We start from the raw sequence: 27478 nt of genomic DNA on the forward strand, positions 1-27478 counted from the left end.
ACTGCGCTGTATTCTTCTATGTTCTATATACCTAAACCTCATATCATGGTACAATTAGCAAATGTATTTAGAATGTAGAGTTTAAGTATTTTCTGTAAAGTGTATTGTATGACTCTATGGCCATTTGGCAGTGTTGAGATATGACTCACTGTGATGCCCTCTCCCTCATTCAAATACTCAAAACATCATACAGTTTGAAGGCCAAGTCAGATATTAAACTACCTTAGGTTAGCACTTAAAGCAAAGTTGAGCAAGAAAATATCAGGAATGCAACACATGTACTACTAAAATGGCAACTAAGACACCTAGAGAAAGCAACTGAGAGTTTAAAGTTCAGAACTATAACTCTCTCTCTCTCCCCCACCTATAATAATAATTGCAAGAGAACAAAGACTTGGAAAAAATTATTATTTCGTCTGCCAGAACTTTGCTGGCAGACAGTCAGGATATAGAGCCAGTGGAAGTGATTACACAAGGGAGGTACTGTGTGTAATTTCACTCTTACTACCTTTACTGAACCAGACCAAAGTCATCTGACTTTCAAGACATGCTCTAATAAAAAAATAAGCAATTGAGGTTCAAGTTGGTGGCGGAGGAGCAGCACTGTTTTCGGTCTCCTGGCCCAGGGCTTTTACACTTCCATCTGCTTTTAATAATTTTTTTTACTTTTGTTCATTTTCTTTTTCCACCAGTGTAAAAGCCTCACTCGGTGTCTTCAACAGGGCAAGACTGGTCTAGATTCCTGAGTACGTAAGACAGCTACACAGGAGACTCCTCCCAGCGATTGGAGGCAGCAGGGACTTGGTCCAGTATTAGTAGCAACAGCAGCAAAGGTGATTGGTGGAATATGTTCCAAAAGGAGGCTGATTGAAACTCCAGGCCAGGGCTCGGCCTGGGGAGATAAAACTTTAAAATCTGGACTTTTTCTTTTGGATAAAGTCTTTAAGGTCTGGACGTTCTTCTTTTTCTTTTGGCTGTTTCTTTTATTTTTTTTTAAATCTGGTTTTGTATTTTAAGATGGTGACTTTGTACACTTTTCACTGTACTCGAATTACATGTGACAATAAAATCTAATTCCAACTCCTATTACATGCAACAATATTAAGAATCTAGCAAATATTTGCAGAAATCGTCCTAACATCGCAATGCATTTTCTTTGCTTCCCTTACTCACATAGCCTCCCAGTTGGGCAGGATTTCATGGTTCCAGGTAATGACAGCATTACCAATGCTTTCTTCAAGTTTACACCGATCTTCCAGTAGCTTCCTTCGCCTCTGAGCATCCTTTTGCTCTGGAAGGAACAATAAAAGCTTAATGTAAAATTCTGTAATATGATGGTACTCTCTTACACAAACACATCAAGAACAATGACATTTAGATTAAAAGTTCAAGTCTTTGGTTCAGAACAAATGTAGCAAAAAAAATGTATCCCAACATTAATGGATGATCTGCACAAACCTGTGATCAACATGACGCCCAAAACTGCCATCCATTTTTCATTCACAAACAATCAACTGTGAATACATCTTTAACTGCAGAAAATTAGCACACAACACAAGGTTTTAGGAGTAATATTAATTTAGCCCACCAAGTTGAAAATTGATAGGATTTCATCTGTTGATCATTTTGCACCCTCTTATTTAACTTTTCATTGGTCAATTGAAAATAACATGGAGCAAGGTATAAAATGGATACAATCCCAGCATCTTCCTACAGTTCAGGTTGAAATGCAAGAGGAGTTGAATTGCAAATAAAAAAAAGGTGCAAAAACCAAAACATATTGAAAAGAAACCTGAATTAAGAGTGCTGCCTCATATGATTTAGTCAAAATTTTAAGCTTTCACAAAAATATACTCATATAACCAATGAAAAAACTTGCAGTTAACCTCGTTTTTTCACTTGAGCCACCATCTCCTCATACTGTTGCCTGTGTTTCTGAGCTTCTTCTGCAGGTTTTGCAGGGAGATTCCTAAGGAGGAATAACAGTCCTTAATCATTACTTGATTTTTCTCCCCCCAACTATTGCAACAGCTCAGAATAGAAGAGAGATATAATGGGCATCTAAGTTATAAAATGCATCTTCTGAAAAGGTACAACAAATTCAATCACTGGTGAGTATTTGCGTATGAGTATACGAAATTCCTCTTGACCAGACTTTCTATACGAATTAAACTTAAGTTTGAGTATTTGGAACATGCAACGTTGAACCAAAACCATGAGGTGGTAAGAAAATTATAAAATAGCCAAAACTAAATTTCAGTTTAAGATCCTCAATAACTTAGCAAAGATACAAGACTTATATTCAACCAACAAAACAAAACATGAGGACGTGGCCTTATTGCCTGGGGGTTGCGGCATGAAAATCAAATACTCACTACCTCTTTATTGTTGTTGATCAACTATTCAAGACCCCACTCTTCCTTACTTGAAAGTAATACAGATGGATTTGAACAGCAAATGACATCTTCCTGGGATGTTCCAAGTACTTCACACCAGTGACAATTTTGAAGGGCAGCACTTGTGCAGGAAAATTTTCTACACAAAAGGCTCATGAATGATCACAAGATAAACCCTAATTTGAAGGCTGGTGCTAGCTGAAGAGACACGACTACACGTCTGCTATTCTTGCAATAGTGTGATGGGATCTTTTAAATTCACTAATGGTGAACGAGCTTTATTTTATCATGTCATTCAATATGAATTCAGCAAAGCACCACTCTCTCAGTAGACTAAAATAACAACCATGATTATCTGCTCAGCTTTTAGAGAAATGGCAAACATATAAACAGATCAATATGGTTAGTGTCATTTGTAGTCCTGCAATCAGTTTTCCATCTAAACTACCATACTCTTTCCAAATTAAAACTGAAGGCTATAGTACTGCAGTAGTCAACAAGCAATCGTTTTGAAATGACTAGCATAAGAAACCATCTCCTTGACAAATGATTCTGCAGAATTGCATCATCTGTTCATCAATCCCCACATACATTGATAAAACTGAGAACTTTGGAATATTATTAGAGTGCTCTAATTTATTTAACATTTAAGGAAGCTACGTATTTCTTTTGGTGCAGTAATTGAACAAGAGGGAGGCAGGAAAGCTTCTCAATTCTACTGAACATTTGTGCTGTAAATACTTTCGATGGCATCCCTTGATTGCATTTAGAAACTTCTGTTTCAAATTAATTCTGAATCAGTACAAAAGTATTCCACAAATGTTACTTTGCCCTAATAAGACTGAATGCAAGGGACTAATGATTTGCAAGTTATATTTGCATATCGGTCATCTTCCAGTTCCCTCCCTATCTTCACAAAGGCATCGCTCACTGAGGCATATCGCCATAGAGAGTAGTAGCATCACAGGTACCATGACACCCATTATATACTGGCATAAACAAAGCATATCAATAGGCTATTTGACCACTATAGCATCAAAGCAAGCCCAATTTCAGTCTTAAACTGCACCTATCAAAAAAAATGGAGTACCAAATGAGCAGCAGCAATCCTACATATTTATTGCCTCCCATTTAAATCAACTGCATTGAAATTATCCAGTGTCTGAACAGTGAATCAAAGTTTAGTGAACTTTGCATACAAGATATGGTGAAATTCCATTATTCTACAGTATGGTTCTACACTATACTGACTAATGAATTACTGAGTTATTTAGAGTAACATGATAAGCACTTTGGTTTGCCATGGCTATTTCTTCTGCATGCTCTTTTCTTATTATTGTGACTGGTGGTACTGACTCCTCCTGAGATATGGCTTCAAATGAAGTCAGTCTTAAACAAATGGCTTATCATTTGTCTGTTAGAATGACTAGATCTATATGATTAAATCAAGGGGGCATGATGGCCAATTCATTATTATTCCAAATCTATACAGTGTAATCTAAAAGCTTTGGATTATTATAACAACTGGTTTTTGCAAAGGGATTCTATCAACTCATTCTCAATAATCACTATGTACAATATAGCAAACTAGAACACTGCCACTAGTTTTGTTTATCTGTGGCAAATATTCTCTTCCATTTAATGGTTTAATAATCCAAGTTTCAACTTTGGAACTTACTGTACCTCCCTGTTCAAAAGAGGAGATCTAGAAATACTTTTGTGTCAACTCTATATTTTGCTTTTTGGCTCTTCACACATGAAATATATAAATAGAAAATGCACCAACATGCCAATTTACCAATGTAGTCAGAAGTACAAGCTCAATGTAATCATAGCTCTATTTGTACGATTTCATACGTCACACTGCAGAAAAACAAAGTACTTTCAGATATACACCCTTGTTACTACTGAAGTGAGATAAAAGGTTAGGGACTCACGCTGGCCTATCCTCAAGGATAAGTGCTGTTGTGGAGAGAGGTTCGAAGTCTAGGTTTTTCCTCAATCTCTGATTAGGAGAGGGGGACTTCTGGGCTCTCCTAGATCTTTCTTCATATTCCTGCACAAAGTAAGTAATTTATTTGCATCACCAAAAATAAGAATTAATATCAAAGTTTATCAGTCATAATATAAACATGCTCTCCAGTTAACTACTATCAATTAGTCTTCACAGAGCCAAACGAAAGCAAAAATGCGCAACAGACTTCAGAGTGAAACTTGCACCAGAATCACTGATGATGCCTAAAACACAAATTCTGTCAATGTTTAGTAACCCATTAGAACAAGCCAATCTTTTTTTAATATATAAAAAGCATCTTCTTGGATAGCAAACTTAAAATATCTGGTAGGTAGAACTTGTTGCAAGGAGATTTTCCACAGAGTGTGATTGGAAATGCCTAAATTCCAGGATGTTATAGTTCTCTATAGGTTCATCAACGTACTCACGCTCCACTGGTGTCAGCAATGGAGAAGTTTAAATGTTGCACGATTTGTTTGATTACTCAAATAATAACAAATGGGAGCAAGTGAAATGCAGGTGTAGCTTGTTCAAAAATCTCGGTGGTGACCAGAATTAATGCAACATGAGAAACAAAACTAATAACTGAAAGTCATTGTGTGGTCAAGCAACTGAGATTTAGTCATTATAAAGACAATGGTTTGAGAATTATCAGTACAAATTACAAAGATGATTGGTCTTAATACAGTGCCTAGATTAATTGAGAACAGTAAAACTCATAGATCAAGATCATAAGTGCCGATAGATCATATTTACAATCAAGTCAATTTACGATATTTTGTCAGCACTTACCAACACTAAGAAACGGACTCTCCATGAGCACGGCATTTTAGCATTTACTGCTATAAGATTAGAGTGTAAAAGTAGGTAGTGTTGCTGCAACTGTAACCAGCATTACTGAGACCACACCTGCAGTATTGCATACAATTTTGGTTCTATTACTTGAGGGATATAGTTGTACTGGAGGCATTTTGATTCTAGAGATGATGGGTTTGTCTTATGAGCAGTTCAGGCCTATACTTGCAGTGATAGATATAGGACAGATGTCAGAGGTAGATTCTTTACTTAGAGTAGTAAGGGTATGGAATGCTTTGCCTGCAACGCTAGTAGATTCACCAACTTTAAGTACATTTAAGTCATCATTGGACAAGCATATGGACACACATGGAATAGTGTAGGTTAGATGGGCTTCAGATTGGTATGACAGGTCGGCGCAACAGCGAGGGCCGAAGGGCCTGTACTGCGCTGTAATGTTCGAAGTTTAGAAGAATGAGGGGAGATTTAATTAAGATTTGGAAGGTACTAGAAGGGATTGGCAAAATAGACATAGGAAGGATATTCCCTCATTTGCAGCGATCTAGAATGAGAAGACATTGTTTAAGGAAATTATTTCTCAAATCTGTGGAATTCACTATGTCAAAATGCTGCAGATGCTGATACATTGAGTAAATTTGAGGATTTTTTAAAATTAGAAATGGGTTTAAGGGTTATGGAGCGGTGCAGGAAAAAAAAGAGTTGAAGCAGAGATGAGATCGACCATGATCAAATCAAATGGTGGAACAGGCTCGAAGGGCTGAATTGCCTACTCCAGCTTCTAGTTATGCTTTTATATATCACACACAGTTGAATAGACATGAAACCATTAGGTAGTGTAAAGGGACGAGGCAGAGTGTGTTAGGATGAACTATTCACATCAGCTCTGAAACTTAAAATTTGAGCTTCAGTTGACAGCACGATCATTTTCATCCTTCTAAATAACTTCTAGCCCAGTTTTCTTGCATCCTCTTAAACTCAGACTTTTTGGTCTTCTCCAATAATGCTATGTGACATCATGGCAAAGACTGCTTAAATCTGTATGCAACAAATCCAGTGCATTTAGCTCATGTACAATACCTGTAATTTTTCCATGAAATTCTATTAACCAAGGAGGGTTGTTCCAGGTGTGTGATAGCTAAACTATTTTTCTTTTATCTAGGGTGGTATGGTGGCTCAGTGTTTAGCAGTGCAGCCTCACAACGCCAGTGACCTGCACTTGATTCCAGCCTCCGGCAACTGTCTGTTGAGTTTGCACATTCTCCCAGTGTCTGCGCGAGTGACGTCCAGTTTCCTCCCAAATCCAAAGACGTACAGGTTAGGTGAATTGGCCATGCTAAATTGTCCATAGTGTTCAGGGATGTGTAGGTTAGGCGATAGAGTATTGGGTAGGGGAATGGGTCTGGGAGGATTACTCTTCAGAGGGTCAGTGTGGACTTGTATGGCCAAATGGCCTGTCTCCATACTGTAGAGATTCTTCTTCTGATATGTACTAAGTGCAGCCTTAAAGTCTCTAAAAGTGCTCTCAATATCAAGCCCGAAATTACTTCGATTACTCCTAACTTCCTTTTAAAAACAGATACTATTTTGTTTACTTGTCATTCAGATATCTAAACCCAACTGTATCTTGAAATATAATTTCTAAAAATTCATGCATGAACTGCTTCAAGATCCCACATCATCTTGTTCAGGTATTTTGTTATCCCTTACACAAACTAAGACAACTGAAATTTATCCTTAATACTTCACAATATTAATCACCTACATCAAGGTCTTCTTTCGGATATCCCATTTTCCAGAAAAGATGGATGCAAAGTATTAAATATCTCTGCTAATTATTAATTTTTCCATCTAGGTCCTCCTGCACCTTTACTGTTACTGACAAATTGATTGTTTGATTTCAAAAATTAATTAGAATTAATTGAGAAACAGTTAAATCCATTGTATCCACCTCACAATGAAATACAATATAAATAGGAGTGATGCCAAGCTAAGCATGGTTGATCTGCCCTGGGCCTCAATTCCATTTTTGGGCCAGCTTCTCATATTTCTCTAACTCCTTGATCATTCAAAACTCTATCTAAATACTTTCAATGCTCTAGCCACCACAACTGTCTGGGGAGCAAATTCCAAACATGCACTACCGTCAGAAAAAAAATCCTTTGCATGTCAGTTTTAAATGAGTATCCTCTTACTTCTTTGGTTCAAGACTCCTCCACTAGTAGAAACACCTTCTCAACATCTACTTGTTAAGACCCCTCAGAAACTTGTATGTTTTATTAAGATCACCCCTCATTCTACTAACTTCCAATATATAAAGGCCGAAACAATTTCACTAGTGGTGATAGATCAACCTCTATCTCAGAAATCAGCCTATTGAATCGCTTTTGAACTGCCTTCAACGCCAACATATCTTTTTCTTAAATTACAAGAACGAAACTTTATACAATACTCCCGATGTGGCCTCGCCAACAACCTCTCAATAAAGGCCAAAATTCCATTCATCCTATTTGCTATGCTTGCATGCTAACATTACATGGTAATATTGCTTAGGCTGAATATATCAACATATTTACATTCAAATATGTATACAGAATTAGCAAAGTGGTCATTTTACCAGTAATTTAAATTATTCCCACCTAAAATAAGTGGTTGTATCTTCAGATTGCAGCTGATCACACATTTCATGAGAGATGAATAACTTTTGCTATTTAGATCTTAACGAAGCAAATTTGAACAGAATTTAAATCATTTTTTAGATAATGATTTACAATTTACATCTAAATGTTTAAATTGAAATGTTAATTTTTTTTTAGCTAAAGCAGAAATGTGGACTTTAGTAAGGGACAGCAATTCATACTACACCAAAAGATTCCATGTGATAATGCTCAGTGCTTAACTGCTTATTATTAACATTTTAAAAAGATGTAGCAAGGTGAACTCCAATACTGAAGCTGTTTCCAGTCTTACAAATTAGGAAAATTCCTATAACAGTACCAGTGGTCTGAACGTTGAGCAATTACGTGTATGTATTTATTGAGAGCACAAAGCCGAAGCCCAAAAGACAAAAGTGCAAATGGGCCAAATGCCTCCTACTGCACAGTAACAATTCTGAGATTATAAGGAGCAGAAACCCAAACTGAATTTTACTTTTCTTTAATTCAGGTGATAATGAAGACAATTGTGCTGCCATCGTTGCCTGGTCAAGGATATTCAAGTGAACACAAGAATCTAGAATTTTCTATGTCTCATTACACGATGAGCTGCTAACTGAACTGTTTAGGCAGATAAACTGCCATTCTCCAACCTTCCTGATACTTAAAGCAAAGAAACTCAAAATAGAAAATGCCTGTGTTGATCATGTTTCCTTCAAAACCTTCAAATGTTCACATTTCACTAGTGCTATCCAAGTAGTTTTGAAGTAGTCAGTAGATACAGCCAACTTTTATTCTCCTGTTCCTAATCTTAATACCTTTCTGGCATGGTTAATCAAATTAGGCACAGTCTTTTCATTTCTAAAATTGTTCCCAAGACACCAACTGAGTCATTAAAGCAAAACCTAACAATCACAGCCAATCTGTTTTAAAAGCTGAAATTATCCGAGACAGTTTGCAAAATAAGAAATTAATCCAATGTTGTCTACTCAGCATAACCAAAAGTACTAGTCCAAATAAAATCTGTGCTAATTAAATAATAATGCACTTGGATCAGAATTAGCTAAATTAAATATCAAGATTTCAATGTAATCTTGGCATTTTGCTTTACTCAATTATTTTTCTCGTCACAAACATTAAGTCTAATGTACACTTTCTTAATAGATGTATTGCATTCAATAGTTTTAAAATCAAACAGTTTTAAGACAAAATGTAGTTTCTTAATACATGCACTAGCTGCAAATGTAATTAAAATGTATTCAGTCCACTATCTCGCACAGTGCTCCATTATTTACAATGGCACCTAAGAAACAAATCTATTCATTCTGTAAATGTGATTTTGAGCCTTATTTAAGGTGTATTAATTTCCATAAATAACTGTGTCCTATTGCATTATAACCCTTTACACTCACGTCTATGCAAGACTGCACACGGTTAGTAAACAGTGCATGTTAGCAGTACCAGTAGATTGATCAGATTTCCCTTTTAATTAGACTTCAAACTTTTCATATACTGAAGCATGGAAATACAAACAAATTATTAAACTATGGTCATTATACAGATTTGATATATACCTAGCACACAAACCAACTAATTTTATAGCTTCTCCCTTTGCAGCTGTTCGAAGAAAAATGCAAATTTAATTTGAAAATACAGTACTAAATAAGTATTGAAGAAGTGAACATATACTTCAAATCATTCGGCACCAAATTCATCTTAAAGAAAATACATCACGTACTCTGCTAATAAATTCAAACATTAATACTTATGAAATTTGATGAAGTAATTATCCAGCTCATGAATTTTTGTCACACATTCTAGCAGTGCTATTCTATCAGCATCACAAAGACTCCCGCCCCAAAGCAGGCAGGAAGAGGAGATCTTTATAAAATGAAGCTGAAAGCACAGCGCCAACTACAGAATGATTCATCAGCATTGTTCCGATATGTGCACAGCAGATCTGAAAGAAAACTAGTGTCAAAAAGAAGTTATTGCAAATCAATTTAACAACTACAGACTGTAACTAAAGATGGTCTTTCATTTTTTAAAAAAAAGGCACTCTAATGTCACAGCTTTAAAAGGTGTGTACTTACCATGAAAGCTGGCCTCAAAACAATCCAGGGGAAAGCAATAATGAAAAGCCTTCATTATGTGCCTTCAAGCTCTAACTTCTTTTTTTGCAAAGGACTCTACAGCAGATCAGGCTAGTTAACTCATCTGTTGTGACCTTCTCTCCCCAAGTTCATCTAACTGCAAACATAAAATCACTGAGGTCTGCAGTTAACCACCGTCAGTGAGGAAAAAGGCTGCAGCCATATTAATCATCTGCAGAGAGGAAGCATCCAATCAGTTCTCTCAGATTTCTACTCTAATGCCTTAGTCTTGTATCAGTGATGTGATTCAGAAAGCGTTCAGGTCTCCGATGCTTAACGGCATTTACTGATGTACCATTGCAGCATATCAGAAGATTAAACTAAAATCCTGACTGCAGAGTCATTACAGCCGATTTCAGACAGAAAATACTTAATCAACGTAAATGTCTCCTTGAAAAACTATAGCAACCCTAAAGTATAGTTAACTAAATCAAAAAAGGAGTCCCAAACTTGCTCATTAAATTTCAATCAAGCACCTATACACGTGTAATTTCTAATCAAATTTATGCCTTTAACTGACAACATAGAATTGTACAATTAAGATAAATCACAAAAAGCTGCAAAGCTCTCTACATGCTAACACTGGCTCAGATGGCAGTCATAGAGCTGCATAGACTGGAGTTACTTGCAAGGACCCTGCAGAATCTCAGATGTAATGCACTTTATGGGAACAACCCAAGAAACTGAATACTCTGATAGGTCATATCCCTAGATCTGGACCCCTCTCATAAAAACCCTTAATGTCAGAGAATTTAGAGGGCCCTGCTTCCATTAGGTAAATAGTTACCCAGGAAAGGTTAGACAATTAAAAACTTAATTAATCTCCCATTAAGCTGAATCCACCAATGTGCCAACCCAAATCCACCAAATGCTGCACTTTGCTCCATCCCGTATATCTGATAACAATCTTTACAACCCAGAATAATTCCAACATCACCTCTCTTCTCCACTCATACCCAACCGTGACTGAACCCCAAGATCCGACTCTCCCCAACCCACCTGAATCAAAAGAACAACATCCTCCACTCCACTGGCCCTAGCTACCCTCAGACCTCCATCACCCACCTGGCATATTGAAGCAACTGGCATATTAACATTGTACTTACTCATTTATAGTTTCACAACAGCTGTCAAAGTTAGTGAGTTTTGAGAAGATCCGTAGCTCAGGTTGAGGTTCTGGTTGTAGGTTTGCTCGCTGAACTGGAAAGTTTGTTTTCAGACGTTTCTTCACCATACTAGGTAACATAAACAGTGAGCCACTGGAGGAAGCACTGGTGGTATGACCTGCTTTCTATTTCTGTGTTGAGGTTTCCGTGGGCTGGTGATGTCATTTCCTGTGATGATGTAATTTCCTGTTCTTTTTCTCAGGGGATGGTAAATGGGATCCAAATCAATGTGTTTGTTGAGCGTGTTCCAGTTGAAGTGCCATGCTTTTAGGATTTCTCGTGCGTGTCTCTGTTTGGCTTCTCCTAGAATGGATGTGTTATCCCAGTCGAAGTGGTGTCCTTCGTCATCTGTATATCAGGATACTAGTGAGAGTGGGTTATGTCTTTTTGTGGCTAGTTGATGTTCATGTATCCCAGTGGCTAGTTTTCTACCTTGCAAAAACTGTAACAAACACTACATTGGACAAACAGGCATAAAACTAGCCACCAGGATACATGAACATCAACTAGCCGTAAAAAAAAACATGACCCACTCTCACTAGTATCCTTACATACAGATGAGGTAGGACATCACTTCGACTGGCATAACACATCCATCCTAGGAGAAGCCAAACAGAGACACGCACGAGAAATCCTAAAAGCAGGGCACTTCAACTGGAACACACTCATCAAATACATTGACTTGGATCCCATTTACCACCCCCTGAGAAGAAGAACAGGAAATTACATCACCACTGGAAATGACATCACCAGCCCACAGAAACCTAAACACAAATAGAAAGCAGGCCATACCATCAGTGCTTCCTCCAGTGGCTCACTGTTTATGTTACCTAGTATGGTGAAGAAACATCTGAAAACAAACCTTCCAGCTCAGCGAGCAAACCTACAACCAGAGCTGTCAAAGTGTATGGCTGTCCTGGGTACACTATGCATTTCTGAAAAACTGGAATCACAATTCTCAGCTAGAAATGCTGAACTCAGCAGTAACATAAAATAGTAAGTGGTGCAGCCACTGACTGTGATTGCCAAACCTTAGAATACCTGGGCCAATGCAGAGAAAGAAAGATAAACTGATAGCAATGTTACTAATCTGCTGGAGACTAAATGTCATCTCATTTGTCAGAGACAGGGAGAAAGAATAGTTAGTGGATGGGGAAAGGGTATCATCTTGATTTATGCAGTATATAGAGGACTATAATAATCCGAAACATTAAACTGAAATTATGAATAGATAAGACCAAAACTCCACCACTCAAGCCAACTATCAAGAAACCAGCTCAAGATGAAGCATCAGCAGACCATAAACCATGGACCAGCTTTTGGGTAGAGCACAAGAACAACAAATATTTAACTCATCACATGAGAGAAATAGTTACTGCATTAAAATTAAAACTGAGCCCTGAACAGCAGCGTGGTCATAAACTTGAATGCATGTTTGGTGTTCATGTTTGCATTTGCAATTATTTTGGATTCCTACTTGTACATTGAGAAAACTTTTTGTTATGGATAATTTCAATGTATCTCATATTCAAGTGGATGTTTGTGACTGAATCCTGGATTTCAAAAATTTTCATTGGATTGGGAGGCATCAACTCACTCACCAATGGTTGTAATGCACAAAAAAAAAGTTAAATTTTCCAGAACTATATCAACATTTTATCTCTATCCTAAAGTGGATGTTTGTGACTGAATCCTGGATTTCAAAAATCCGTGGGCGGCACGGTGGCACAGTGGTTAGCACTGCTGCCTCACAGCGCCAGAGACCCGCCACACTGTAAGTAATCTAATCTAATCTAATCTAATCTAAAGTGCATTCAAACCAGCAGTTTCTTTAACTGATCATACAAATATCTGACCAAAAAGACAAAGAAACTAAAATTGTATTTTCATTTGCAGTTTCACCTTGGTATAATACATGATTTCCTTTCTACAGAAAGAGAAACAAAAGAAAAAAAAAGTGTTCCTTCAAGAAAGATTTAGACACTTAGGTAATTTCATTATTAATTGCACAAAATAGATGAAATTTCTTGTTCAAAATTGATTGGGCAATTAGGCTCATGGGATATGGAATGAATTGAAAATTAATAAACAGATAGTAGACATTCATTTTTGGTTGGTAGGCTGTAACTAGCTGGGTACTGAAACATTTCAGTTATTTATAATCTGTATCAATCACTCAAATGAGGGAACCAAGTGAATGTATCAAATTTTGTCTACAATCAAAAATTAGATGAAAACAAAGCAGCAAGGAGGATGCAAAGAGATATAGTCAGATTTGGGGAGTGGGCAAGAACATGACAGGTGGATTATATAATGTGCAAGAATGTGAGTTCATTCACTTTCATTGGAAAAGAGAAAATTAGATTTTTTTTTAATGGTAGAGACTAAAAAATGTTGTTCAGGATTTCAGGGCACGTTGCATATAATAAATCTCAAAAGTTAATAAGCAGACACAGCAAGCAATTTCAAATACAAATAGTATTTTAGCTTTCATTACAAAGGAATTGGGGCACATCAATGAAGATATTTACTACAATTACAGTATATAGGACCATGTTGAGACCACTTCAGAAATATTCTGTACAGTTCAGGTCTCCTTCCACAAGGAAGAGTCCACTAGTTTTCCTGGGTATACAATAAAAGACCACAACACTATCTTCTGGGCTTGGAAGATTGCCTTGTCTGGAGGGATTGAGTAGGTTGAGCCTATTTTTCCTAAACTTAAGATACTGTGAAGTAATGCATTTAAAGCACAGCTTTCCTTAGAGGCTCAGCACATTAAATAATAGAAGGTCTTTCAATGCCACAGAACTGGGTTCACAGTCTCAAAGTAGGGGCGAATGATCTAGGTCTGAAACAAAGAAATTTCTTCATTTAGAGGATTGTCTCTCTCTCTTGAATTTATTATTACAGAGAGGTACGAATGCTTGATCATTAAGAAAGACACAGAATAAATACAATTTTGGATATTAAAAGAATTCAGAGATCTGTGGATAAGGTGAAGGAAGGTGAAATTGACTTATAAAATCAACTGAGATCTTACTAAAATGGATTCAAAAGGCTAAACAGTCTGAACTTACTTCCATTCGTGTTCTTACGCATAGTCAAAAAGTGTGGCGATGGAAAAGCACAGGTCAGGTAGCAGCAGAGGAGAAGAGTTGACGTATCAGGCATAAGCCCTTCATCAGGAATGCTTATGCCTGAAATGTTGACTCTACTGCTCCTCAGCTGCTGCCTGAACTGCTGTGCTTTTCTAGTGCCACACTTTTCGACTCTTGACTCTCCAGCATCAGCAGCCATCACTTTCTCTCATGTTCTTATGCATATTGATTTTTCCAGAGGAAGAGAATGTATCTTGAGATTTTCTGGGCCAAGGAAAGTACAGCAGGAAAAACTAATTGTCCAGAATGCTAAGATATATCTGCCACAGATTTAGAAGTCTACTGTGTAAAATTATGATTGATAGCTTATGATCCGCACCCGGTAATATAGCTTCTTTGGAATTAAGAGTCAAAATATAGTCCAGTTTGGCACGGTAATTTATTCCCGAGGAGAAGCTTCAGCCTTGTGCCTCATTCCAACAATTAACTTCTGAAAATGAACTTCAAAAATGAAAAACTATGAAAAAGTTCTCCATTTTTCATTATCATCTTTTTCACTGAAATAGATCTATAATGAAACTGATGGTACACTGTGCTTGTTCTACACTTTGCACAGGGCATGTACTGGAAGAAATGCACATAATGTTAATCATGGTTCACAATGTAATACATATGAATATACAGATTTGAAGGAGTAGACCAATAGAGCCCATGAGCCTTGTCCACCACTCAATAAGATCATGGCTAATCTATTTGTGACCTCAAACCCACCTCTTATTTTGAGCGTACTACTGAAACTTCAAGATAGGTTTAGTAAAATTCCAATAACACGCCATAATTGTATTCAGTATTTCAGTCATGACACGATCATTAACTTTCAGTAATTTGGCATCACCGCATCAAGCACCAAGTTAGCACTCTCTCATTTCTAACCTCTCCTTATCGAGGTTTGCCTTTGAATTTTAGATAATTCTCACAGAAGTCACAAATCTCAAGCTTTAAGAGTGCACTTTCATTTTCAGTTACTTAAAATTATCCTGAACCTTAAGCAGATTTCTCTCCAAACTTTAGAATAGCTTACCACTCCCTGGGCTTAAAGAAGTGTTGCTTTTTAAGTCTATCTTCATCTGTGACTTTTCCACATTCTTTTTACATACTCTTAACTTTGCACACTGTGCCCAGCACAAAAGTAAAACAGAAAATGTGATCTGACCATACTAACGAGGGAAAGTAGGGATTGTATTCGATCCATGAAGCGGGCAGACAAGTTGGCCATGCAAAAAAAAAATCAGACAAGAACAAGCAGAGGAAGAGAAAAGGATTAGTAAGGGAAAAACACTGAGTGTAAACTTGCAAAAACAAACCAAATGATAAAAACTTGTATAAGTGCATGAAGAGAAAATAGATTAGTGAAATTGAACGCAGGTCTCTTTTAGTCAGATATAAGGGAGGAAAGAGATGGCAGACTTATTTGTTCTATTTTCACAAATGAGGACACAAATAACATCCCAAAAATGTTGGGTAAACCAGGAAGTACAGACTGGTTAGCCTGATATCGGTAGTGGGGAAAATACTAAAAGATTTAATAGCACATTACGTGGAAAACAGTGACACAGTTATCATGGATTTATGAAAGGGAAATTATGCTTGAACGAATCTGGAATTTTGATGATTCTAACGAAGCGAATTGAAGAAGGGGAGCCAGTGGATGCAGTCTATTTAGATGTTCAGAAAGCTTTTGATAACGTCCCACAAAAAATATTAGCATGAAAAATTAAAGTGCATGGGATTGGGGGTAGTGTACGGATATTGAATGAGAACAGGTCGGCAGACAGGAAACAGTATGTATAAGGTGGGTCTTTTTCTGACTGGCAGTTAATGTCTAGTGCGGTACCACAGGGATCATTGCTTGGATTTCATAGTCACAATTTATATTCATGATTTAAATGAGGGAACTAATTGTAATGCCCACAAGTTTGCAGATACCCTAAAGGTAGGTGGGAGGGTGAGGAAGATGTGGAGATACATCAGTGATTTGGACAGTTTGAGTAAGTAGCAAATGGATACCAGTTCAAAGATAATGCGAATAAATGAGTGATTGTCCACACTGATAGCATAAACAGAAGTCAGAATACCTGAATGGCAATAGATTGGGAGAGGGGGAGGTGCAACAAGACCTGGGTACCCTTGTACACCAGTCTTTGAAATTATATATCCAGGTGCAATAGGCAGTGAAGGACATATTATGTTGGTCTTCATATTGAGTGGATTCATATACAAGAGCAGGGATGTCTTGCTGCAATTATACAGGGTCTTCAGGAGACCATAACTGGTGTACTGTTTGCAGTTTCAGTCTCCTTATTGGAGGATGAATGTTCTGGAGGTGGTGCGACAACGATTTATCAAAATGATTAATGGAAATGTAGGACTGATGCATGATCAGTTAGAATCATATTCACTGGAGTTTAGAAGAATGGGCTTGAGGGAATGTTGGGGAGACAGGTATTGGAGAGGCCTATAAAATTCCAACAGTAGCAAAGATGTTCCCAATGACCCGGGAATCCAGGCCCAGGGTCATAGTTTAAGGATATGGGGGATGGGGTGGGGCATTTAGGACCATGATGAGGAGAAATTTCTTCACCAGAGTCATGAGCCTGTACATTGCTCTGCCTGAAAGTGGTTGATAACAAAACGTCAATTTCAAGGAATTAGATATAGTTCCCAGAGTTAATGAGATTGAAGGGTATGGGTAAAAAGCAAGGACAGGATACTGAATAGGGTAATTAGCCATGATCTCACTGGCTCCAGGTGCTGAATCGTGTGGCCTGTTTTCTATACTTCTACAGGTTTGTTACCCCTTACTTTCTGAGAAGGGGTTAACATATCTGTTTTTGAACGCTTGACTAAGAAGAAAGTATTTTCAGCCAACGAACGATTGCTGCACTTTCGAGGAAGCGCATTCTATATTTTTTAAGGATGGGAATTAGACAAAGAGAGAGCGAGAAGGGGGCCATCAAAATTATTCTGCCCCGCTTAGTACTTGGCATGATTTCTGCAGGAGTTAGAAGACACTACCAAACAACTGAAATGCCAGAATCAACATGCAGTGCATACAGCTAAGCAACTCCCACTCATCTCATTATTTCAGACACAACCATCGAAAGATCTTGGACAAGAATAGAAACAGCAGCAGGATCGAAGGTCTAGGAGACGATTGTGAATCATTTCAAATATTACAGAAGCTCAATCATTCTACTGGAAATATTTTCAAATGTTCAGAAATGCTTTGAAATTATTTTAAAACGTTCTGTAACAAACAAGCCCCACCGCAGGTAATGAAAAGACAAAGTTCACAGGCGTTCACCAATGGATTTCATTTGTACATTTTCAGAAATGGAAGCACATTTCTTCATTAAATAAAATTTTACAGGGACTAGCATTACTTTTCACTTTACCAAGTCTTGTTTCTCAGATTGTTTGAGTTTCCCATTTCTGAGAAGAGGATGGGCAACTGCATTTACTGAATTCGACTTCAGTAAAATACGAGGACCTTCTAAATTGCAATCAAGGCTCCATTATGCTGCATCATTTCACTGATTTCTCTTTTTAGCTGGAGAATATGGAAACCGAACAAAGGACAACTTTAACCTGCACCCTCCTACTTTTTGTATGCTATGGTCAATGCCAGAACAAGTTCCCTATTGTAGACACTTTAAATTGGAGCCATTTAAACCTAATACAAAAAAAAGTTAAAATTATGAAAATGAATTTATAGGTGTTTGACCTCCATGATTAGCTTCAAAGGCTGTCCAAATAGCTACAGAAGAAAAAAAACTCTGCCATGCCATATAACCCAGACACACCACCATTTACTGATTACTGGCAAACTTTCTGATCAAGGAATGACGAAGAATGCATTAAGGAAATGCAAAAAATATTTTAAAAGTGTGTTTCGGAACTATTGCATTTGTTGCATCCTTTAATGACAATTTAATTCTGTTTTTCACAATGCAATATTATATTTGTTTACTAAGGCATACCAATGACAAGTAAACTTTAAAATTGATTAATAGCTCATGGTTTGAAAGCATATGCATTAGCTTTCTGGAATAATGTTTCCTGAGATAAAGGGACAAGAAATTAAAAGCAATATGCCGATTAACCACTCCTGGGAAAAAGGAGCTGAAGCAATATAAACAAAGGGTTATAACAAGTAGCTTGTGACAAATGGGCAATTAAGATTCCCTGCATAAAAATTTAAAGAGTTAATGGTGTAACAGAGTACATTTCACACAAACAATGAACATTGAATGTAACAAGAAACAGAAGCTGCTCCTGATGAGAAAGCAAGCTACAGACTTGATGATTTCAGAAGTGTCATAAATCATGTCACACCACATGCTTAATCAATACAAAACCTTACAAGAATTAGTCTTCCAGACTCTTCAGCAGAACCTCAAAGAATCACGCTGCACGAGGATAGAACCCCAGACAACCAGAGACACATGCTATTGGTTGGAAGCGTAGCTAAAGTCCACCATTAATCAGGAAATAGCAAAGTTGAGTTGTGAGGCTTAACCTGCTGCTGAAGGGGTTTTATTTGGTTGTTATGTGCAATAAACTTTAATTGTTTTAGTAATTGATGTTCAGAAATTTCACAGACAAAGTGGCAAAATTAAAGGTAGCTTGGGGCAATTCACACACGACAACTGATGTCCTTGTGTTGGCCTTCAGGAAGTGGCCCTACATTGCTCTAAACAGAACCCGCCAGACTTGTATTCAAAATATCAACCTTGAGCCTGATTAAGACGACAGCTGCCCCACTTGTCAGCCAGGATTCAAGTGGATGGATGAAGATACAGGCAACAATTGATCCTAACTCCAGGGATGCCAACATCTTCTTTCAGATTTCATCGGAATTTTTGTAATCTTGAATTTGGCATTGAAACTTGGTTGTGAAGTCATGACAAACAAATTGACCTGAATGGGAGGTTAAGGAATATTTGAAAGAGAAATCTAAGTGGATAGAGTATTCTGAAGTTTGTGACATTGTGTGTCCTCGTGCACCAAACTGTTGCTAGTGTCAATGAGCAAGCTCTTGGGAAAGCACGCAGCCAAAGAACACAGGCTGATGGAAATTTCATGTTCTTATGCAGAGATTTGGGATGTAAAAAATGCATACGTTATTCTACAAATAACCAAACCATGAGGGACTGGCAGCATTCGGAAACATTTGCACGCGCAATTTCATGCACTCTGCATACATTATGTAAGTCAAGACCATTTTTCCCTAACGATGTTCACAGAACTTCAGATCACTCAGAATTACATCGTAACAGACTGAAACCCCTGTAGAGAGTCATATAGGAAACAAAAGGACACTTAGGTTGGATTGTCAAGTGAAGCACGGGTAAAATATTATATGAAGATATCCAACATTAATTGGTATCAGTAATGCTCAATCTCTCAGGTATTCAGTTTCCAATATGGCACCCAAAACATCTACCCAACAGTTAAAAGGAACTGGTCAAGGTGCTGTATAATCAAGATGGTTACAAAATTGAGAGAAAGAACAGGAAGCACTGAGGTTTAATAGGAGATTCTACAGGCATTTACGGTTCAGGAGTTTCTACACTTACATCAATGCTGTAAGTGATCAATTATTTTCTCAAGTTGAAGGTATACTAGATACAATAAATAATTACATTAAACTAAGTAGTCAGGCAGGAACTAAGTAAAATCAAGCTGATTAACAAACCGTTGATTAGTGATTTATGCAAGAGAGGGAGCAGAATAAATTCATGGGTTAAGGATACTGGCTATGTTCGAAGATAAAAAAAATCGTTAAATGTTACAATAGTTCAAAATATTGCAGTGATCCAAACACTAGATGAATAAGAGTTAAGAAGGTTCTATTTTATGCAATAGAAAAGGGAGGGAAGATTTAAGAGTCAGAGTCGTAGAGACTTACAGCACAGAAATATACCCTTCGGTCCAACTCATCTATGCTGACCAGATATCCTAACCTAATCTAGTCCCATTTGCCAGCACTTGACTCATATCCCTCTAAACCCTTCCTATTCATATATCCATCCAGATGCCTTTTAAATGCTATAATTGTACCAGCCTCCACCACTTCCTCTGGCAGCTTATTCCAAACACGTACCACGATCTGTATGAAGTTGCCCCTTAGGTCCCTTTTAAATTTTTCCGACTTGCAAGGACAACACTTAAGGAATGCAAATGATTGATAAAACTATTGTTCATCCTTACCCCATCTACACAACTGAACAAGTTACATGTGGTTTTGATTCCAGTGGTAATAAAACAGTGAACTGCACGCCTGAAATTTTAAGCACCACTCAGGAAAACATAATCAGAGTTGGATATGCACGTGGAGGAGAATATTGTATCACAAAGTCCCTAAAAGATCATAACCTGTCTTATCTCATCACTGATTCGACACATTGCATTGAAGCTCAAATGTTCATGCACGTAGGAACAATGGAATTGGTTACTATCCGCAAGAGAAAATCTATGACTCTTCATGTGTCAGAGAAATGGCTATGTCTTATTAGCAAAATATGAGATCCACTTTGCCTTGCAAAAGGAACATCTGGAAGAAATTAAAAAGGGATTTTGAGAAAGGCACACAGGTTTGATATTAAGGTCCAGCAAAATAATCAGAATAAAGACATTACAAACATTAAATATCACACTTCAAGGGAGAATATCTAAATTGAGGGGTTACATATACATGGCTGATTGGGGGTTGCATAACTTCACACCTTGTTATTCTGATGTATTTGGATTTATGTTACTTTTCTTACTATTATGTTTTGCTGTTGGTGTCAGCAACAAATGCAGCAGCTGAAAATAGACACAATGATTTCTTTATCTTCCAGTAATCAGTTTGTTATGCAGTTTTTGACAATGCAAAGCGAGGCATGACTAGGTAAAAATGTAGTTTGTCCCTATAATGTCATCTGGCACTCCTATGTTAATACGATACATGGCCAAAATCTTTTAAACAAACAACTTGCTTACAAAGTGTATTAGCATGGCAGAATTTTATTGTTAACTTTGAAATCCACATTTAAATCAAGTCAATCCTGAAAGAGTATATGCATGGTTTACTTCAAGCCATAAAATGACCGAATTGTTTATCAAAAGACGTTTGAATGCAATAGAAACAGTTCAGTCCAAAGGCGGTAAGGGAGAGTGATGTCCATACAAATTAGTAAACATAAAATCACAACATTTTATCTTGCTTATCTTCTAGTAACACGATACAATAACAGAATGTAGACTAACAACCGTAGTTGATCAATCCACATTGGACCCAGACACAATGCCAGTTTGAGAAACAGCAAAGATTACCTACTCCTGCAAAAGCTTGCTACTCCTCATGTTTGACATGTCTGAAACACCAAGATGTTTCTGAAATATTCTATTTAATTCATATTTGAATAAAACAGTACAACTGTTTCCAGTACCTTTCTGACAAGTCTTTTCCATAGTTAAACTGTTAATTGTAATATTATTTCTGCAGATTAGCTTGAAATTCACCTACCCTTGAGGGCCTTATGTTAGGTGATTTTACTGATCCAGACAAGATAAAATAGATTCTCAAATTATATAACCAAATCCATTCAGAACTTAAAAAGGCCATTCATACCAACTCCCAAGTATTTCTATACCCATTGAGAATATGCCAGTTTACATAAATGCTCTTTATAATCCAAAATCTACCCTTCAGCATCCTGGTTACTATCTTCACCGGGTCAGATATTCTAAAGGAGTGGCAATACCAATCCAGCCCTTAATTTTTACGAAACAAGGGAGCTCTGCAATACGTGAGAAGACTCTGCTCAGGATTTCCTCAGAAATGCAGGGCCGTACTTCCATATTGACAGTTCTTTCATGGTACAAAACTGTCAGGTCCAGGACTTGTTGACTGAACGGTGATGAACTTTATCTGAATTTTTAAAAATATATATTATTGTGAATGACTTCTGACTTAAAATTGGTGTTGTGGTCAGGCAACATAAAACTTTTCACTATATTTTTCATGTATCAGTACACGTGACAATAAATTTCTATTCTATTCTATTAAGCAGTCTTCTATTAACTGCAAAAATCCTGTGTGGCTTTGCATTGTCCCAGAATTTCCTGAAGAAGGGCTTATGCCCGAAACGTCGATTCTCTTGTTCCCTGGATGCTGCCTGACCTGCTGCGCTTTTCCAGCAACACATTTTCAGCTCTGATCTCCAGCATCTGCAGACCTCACTTTCTCCCCAGAATTTTTTGTTAAGTTCAAATCTCCAGCTACAAAAGTTGGTCCCTTACCAAGAACCATTCTGACCTCATTGCATAATTGCAAATCCATTCGGGATAGTTTTGTTAAGAAAATATCCTGACTGCAGTACAAAGTCATTGAATTGATTAAAATACAGTTTGCATCTGACCATTAGGTTTAATGTTGAAACGTGTTCCATTTTTCAGAACTGGTTAGAGTTGTTAGCAATGTATTCACTTTATTTTAAAAAGAAACTTACATTTTACAAGAAAATTTTATTTTAAGTTTGCCATCAACTACTTTATGATTTTCCCCTCCCTTGAAACGAAAACTACAGCACAAAGTGAGAGAATGGAAATTTGATGCCTATCCTTGCACTATTTGCTTTGTTTAAACATATATATGCATATTATTCACATTTCAAATATTGCTGTTTAATTTGCCTCCGTAGCACAGGGTGCAATCAATTGCTTTCAATTATGTAAACAACATTCCGTAAAAATAAATGTTAGCAGGTCAGTGGTTGGTAACCTCAATTTCTGCTCGTACTTTGTAGTAATTTACTTAATAATCCATCTCAAGAGTCTGAACGTTTCATCATGAGGCACTAGCCAACAAACACCAAAGGCAATTCTCTGGGTCAATCTAAAATTTGCACTTGAAGGCTGATCCTTCCCCTCCCCAACTAAAACATTTTACTTGTGTTTAAAGTCCATTTCTTCTTGCAAGAAAGAAAACTACCAACTCTAAACAGGGTCACAAAACAAAAAGTACATCCTCATTTTTCCTCCTCTTCATTCCTTCATATCACTTCAGACACACTGGACAAAATGTCTGGAGCTCAAAACTGCTGTTGTCAATTTTAAAAATTCAAGTTTCTAAAATATAAAAATATATTGGTTTATTTTTTTTTAAAATTGCTCTACTCTTCAACTTAGCAACATGTGCTCCTTGCAGGAGGAGCAGACTTTAACCATTTTATGCCCAGTTCATAATTCTTACTTTCCAGGAAACAAACTCAAACTTTATTGTTTGAGTGAACATTACGAGGGGAGAAATAAACTGCATTCCCAGAATTTTTTGTAATAATCATTCCATTTTAAAACTTATATTTTTAAACCTATGCACATAGAAGAGACAATCATGACCAAAAAAAGGCTATTTTATGTTTTAAACTGTAAATACCAACAATTTTTAGTAATCTCTATGGTGAAAGTACCTATGAGAGCTTAAGTGTAGATTTAGTTCGGTAGAGCTCAAGCTATTTTTTTCCCCTTATTTTTCTCCACAGGAAGAGTAAATTACACATTTTCAGTGGAAACATATTGACATAACACTACAAAACTCATTTACGTTAGCAGACTTGATTTTAATTCCTTTTAATCATGTACAGTTTACCTAAGGAGCTCTCAAGGTCTGGAAAGGGACTACAAAATAAATAATGGGCATGATGACTGAGGAAAAGTAAAGTAATCTCAGAGTGGGTAACACCTATATCAAAATCTTCAAACACTTACGATAAGATTTCCAAATTTAATGCATACTTACAACCTCCTTTGGAATCTGAGCTCTTTCAGCAAGTCAGAGTCAGATTACAAAACAGACTCAAAAATCTACAGTGCTTATACTAGTATGGTTTCCAGAAAAAAACTTATAAAGTCACTGTTTCAGCAATTTTGATTTGCCCCATTACACAGTATTATTATAAGCAGATTACAGATTAATTTATTTTAAAGCGCACATACAACTTTAGGAAATTGGGCTTGAAACTTAAAACTGTCAATGAATATAATTTTGAAACAGTACTTAGTCCAGGTAGAATTAAAATTTCATTAAGTTTGTTAAAACCTAAAATAACTATTGGGTCAATTTCACTACAGAACTGGCTTCATACTCCAAAAACAAACTTCTATGGTAAGTTACGCTCTTATCAGTCTCTTATTTATGTTTGTTGACATTTACACTACTTAGAGTTACAGAAGGCAGGCAAACTTTGCTGTTTTTTCATTAGAATTTAAGATTCCTCCCTCCAGAATGAAAAGTTCTTTCCACCGCACCATAACGTAGATTACTCTTTGCTCTTGTAAGCAAGTTGGCGTATTACAATTAACACACGTAACCAAGATCAGTATATGCTTTGTTTAAAACTGTCTTTCTAAAAGATGATCTTTCTTACTAATGACTAATAGCATTTTGAAGTACAATTTACTTTAAAAAAGGCAAGCAAGCTTAGTTTTGTGTATTATCACTATCTACCTGTTGAACTTTCTTGGACTCTTTTAGAGGGTTTTCCTTGGCAGGCATCCTCCCAAATAATTTCCAACCTTGAACATTCTGCTCTAATGGTATGGAATCTTTAAGCTTCTTTGTAAACAAACTCCTGTAAAATGGGAGCAAACAGATATTAGTTAGAATTACCCGATTTGCAAATTGATGACTCGTATCTGAACAACAACATAAAATAAACAAAAATTTATATTTGCATTACACTTAACTTCAACAGTGTAAGATGCAATAAAAACTCTGATGCAGTTGAAAACCAATTCAAAAGACAGTTTCCCTGCTTGGTCTATGGCACAAATGCTGCAAATACATGTGAATAAGCATAACAGAATTCCTACAGTGCAGATAGAGGCCATTCAGCCCACCGAGTCTGCACCAACCCTCCCATAACCCCTAACCCCCATCTCTATAACCCTGCATTTACCATGGCTAGTCCACGAAGCCTGCACATCCCTGAACACTATGGGGTAATTCACAATGGCCAATCCGCTTAACTTCCACATCTCTGGACTGCGAATGATGAAAAGCTAAAAGCAATAGTCAGAATGTGTCAGTCATACACAACAGGTTCATCAATTGGTAAAGAGGAGACAAATTAAACCATAATGTGAAGAGAAGCAGAACACCAATTTGGAATATTCTAAGAGAAGAAACTTCAATTGCTGAAATTCGACTTGGCCTTTTCGGTGCTACTGACTGTTCTATTACACAGACTGTGGGTAGACAAGGCAGTCCAGTGTGCCTGTACTAACTCTATACATTTTCTAACCAGTGTAGACCTTTTTCTAAACATCAGGAAAGGTTCACAATCAGAACTAATACATTGAATTTACACACAAACAACTCTTCTGTTGTGCACGCTCTGGAACTAATCTCACTACAAAATAAATACTGTAGATTTGAAAGTAGTGTGCTAACATTACAGAACAGGTCTGGCTTTACAATGAGGACTTTTGTACTTTTTATACAGGCTGACATCTTACATCCATCTCAAGTCACATCTGAACAAAGAACAGATCACTGATTATAATAATCTTTTCACAGCTCAGTGAAATTTTATGATTTATTGGAAACACCTTTGTGAACTGTTCTATGACTATTAGTGAAGACAAAGATAGTTCAATTGAAAGATTCAAATTATCATAAAACACCAACATTCTTAAAGTGTTGAAATGTTGACAGCAACTTTTTTTACATTGAGAAATGTTACGATTGTAGCTGCAACATATTGTTAGTAAAAACAAGTTAATAAAAAAAATGTAAATGCTCCATTGATCCAAGTAACAATTTGAGTCCAGTAAAGCAGAATTCAAATGAACACATATGGTTTTTATAAACCTCCACCTCTAATTCAAATTGCTACTGATAGCTATACTAATTAGAGATTGTTCAAAACAGAGTGAATTGTGACTGCATGACATCATCTTACACAAATTATATGAAGGGTAGGCCAATATATCAGTCATCCAAATCCACAATCTACAATGCATTTTTACCTATAGATTGAAAAATACTTACAGACACACACTCACACACTCACAAACACTCACCCAAGCACAAAGTAAAACCATTACAGTCTAAAGCATTTCAAGATTATATATAATGCAGGAAATATACCAGCCAACTTGGATCCCAGAACCAGCAATGTGAGAACTGGTAGACAATATATCTAGGTCATACTGAAATCATATAAATGTTGGCCTGAACACCAGCAAGAAAACCCTTCTCAATAGTTTCGTGGTACTTTTTCGATCCACTGAAGGGCAGATCAGTCCCCCGTTTCATACCTTATTCAAAAGAAGGCACTCTGATAGAGTTTTCCAGTATAATATAGGAGCATCACCACAGAATTTGCACTCAAGTTTCCGGAATGGGACTTAAACCTAGACCCTTCTGAACCAGAAGGGATTTACAGCTAACTACCAAAGACTTGGTATTCTGCTGCCTTCTTAAGGTCCCACAAAAATTGATCTTTTTGGTGTAATTTCATCAGTTTGGAGCATTCACATTAAATGTTGCACCCAATACCAATCCAGGTTAAAAATATTCAAATTAAGTGTCAGTCTCAACACAAGTCTATGTTGGCCTCATGGCTTCTGGGCAAGGTTCTCACCATTATCTGTGTTCTCTGCTGCAAGTACATGCTTGGCTCTGCAAAGCAAGAAAAATTCTCTCACCATTCCATGATAGTAAAAACCGAGCTATATCATATGGCTGTTTGAGTGAAGCACTAGAAGACTTGTTGTGTGTGGAATTATTTCAATGTATATGTGTTCTAACTCTGTTGCATTACAAGCTATTCAGAAGGGCATACATTTAAAGGCTGAGCTATCAAGCTACGAGATGTATACAAGAAGGAAAATAAATATAAACTTGAAATAATGCAAACAAATGTCAACTGACATTGCAAACTAACAATCTGATGTGTGGAGCATAGAAGCGACAGATTGTATATTCCCATGACCTTATTTTTTGGAAGAGGTGGTGATGGTGGTTGAGTCACAAGAGGATGGGTACAGACTTGTACAAAGTCAGAGATGAGAAACAGACCCTTTGGTCTGACTCATCCATGTTGACCAGACATCCCAGTCTAATTTCG

At 36.9% G+C, this 27478-nt stretch overlaps 1 protein-coding gene across 2 annotated transcripts in view; it reads right to left on the minus strand.

The window, feature by feature from the left end:
- LOC122539404 (TBC1 domain family member 14-like) overlaps positions 1–27478 on the minus strand; it is a 79062-nt gene that overhangs the window by 33328 nt on the left and 18256 nt on the right. The window contains exons 1-4 of one of the 2 annotated variants that reach the window (XM_043674207.1): positions 9971–10167; positions 4334–4452; positions 1887–1969; positions 1174–1291 (exon numbers count right to left, since the gene is read on the minus strand). In XM_043674207.1, coding sequence (XP_043530142.1) covers positions 1174–1291; positions 1887–1969; positions 4334–4452; positions 9971–9973 — 323 coding nt within the window. In that variant the 5' untranslated portion in view covers positions 9974–10167. Of the gene's footprint in view, positions 1–6; positions 1292–1886; positions 1970–4333; positions 4453–9970; positions 10168–24852; positions 24977–27478 lie in introns of those variants that run through there. The other variant, XM_043674208.1, reaches the window with a different exon arrangement.

Source organism: Chiloscyllium plagiosum, chromosome 32 (assembly GCF_004010195.1).
Source record: "Chiloscyllium plagiosum isolate BGI_BamShark_2017 chromosome 32, ASM401019v2, whole genome shotgun sequence".
Taxonomy (NCBI): domain Eukaryota; kingdom Metazoa; phylum Chordata; class Chondrichthyes; order Orectolobiformes; family Hemiscylliidae; genus Chiloscyllium; species Chiloscyllium plagiosum.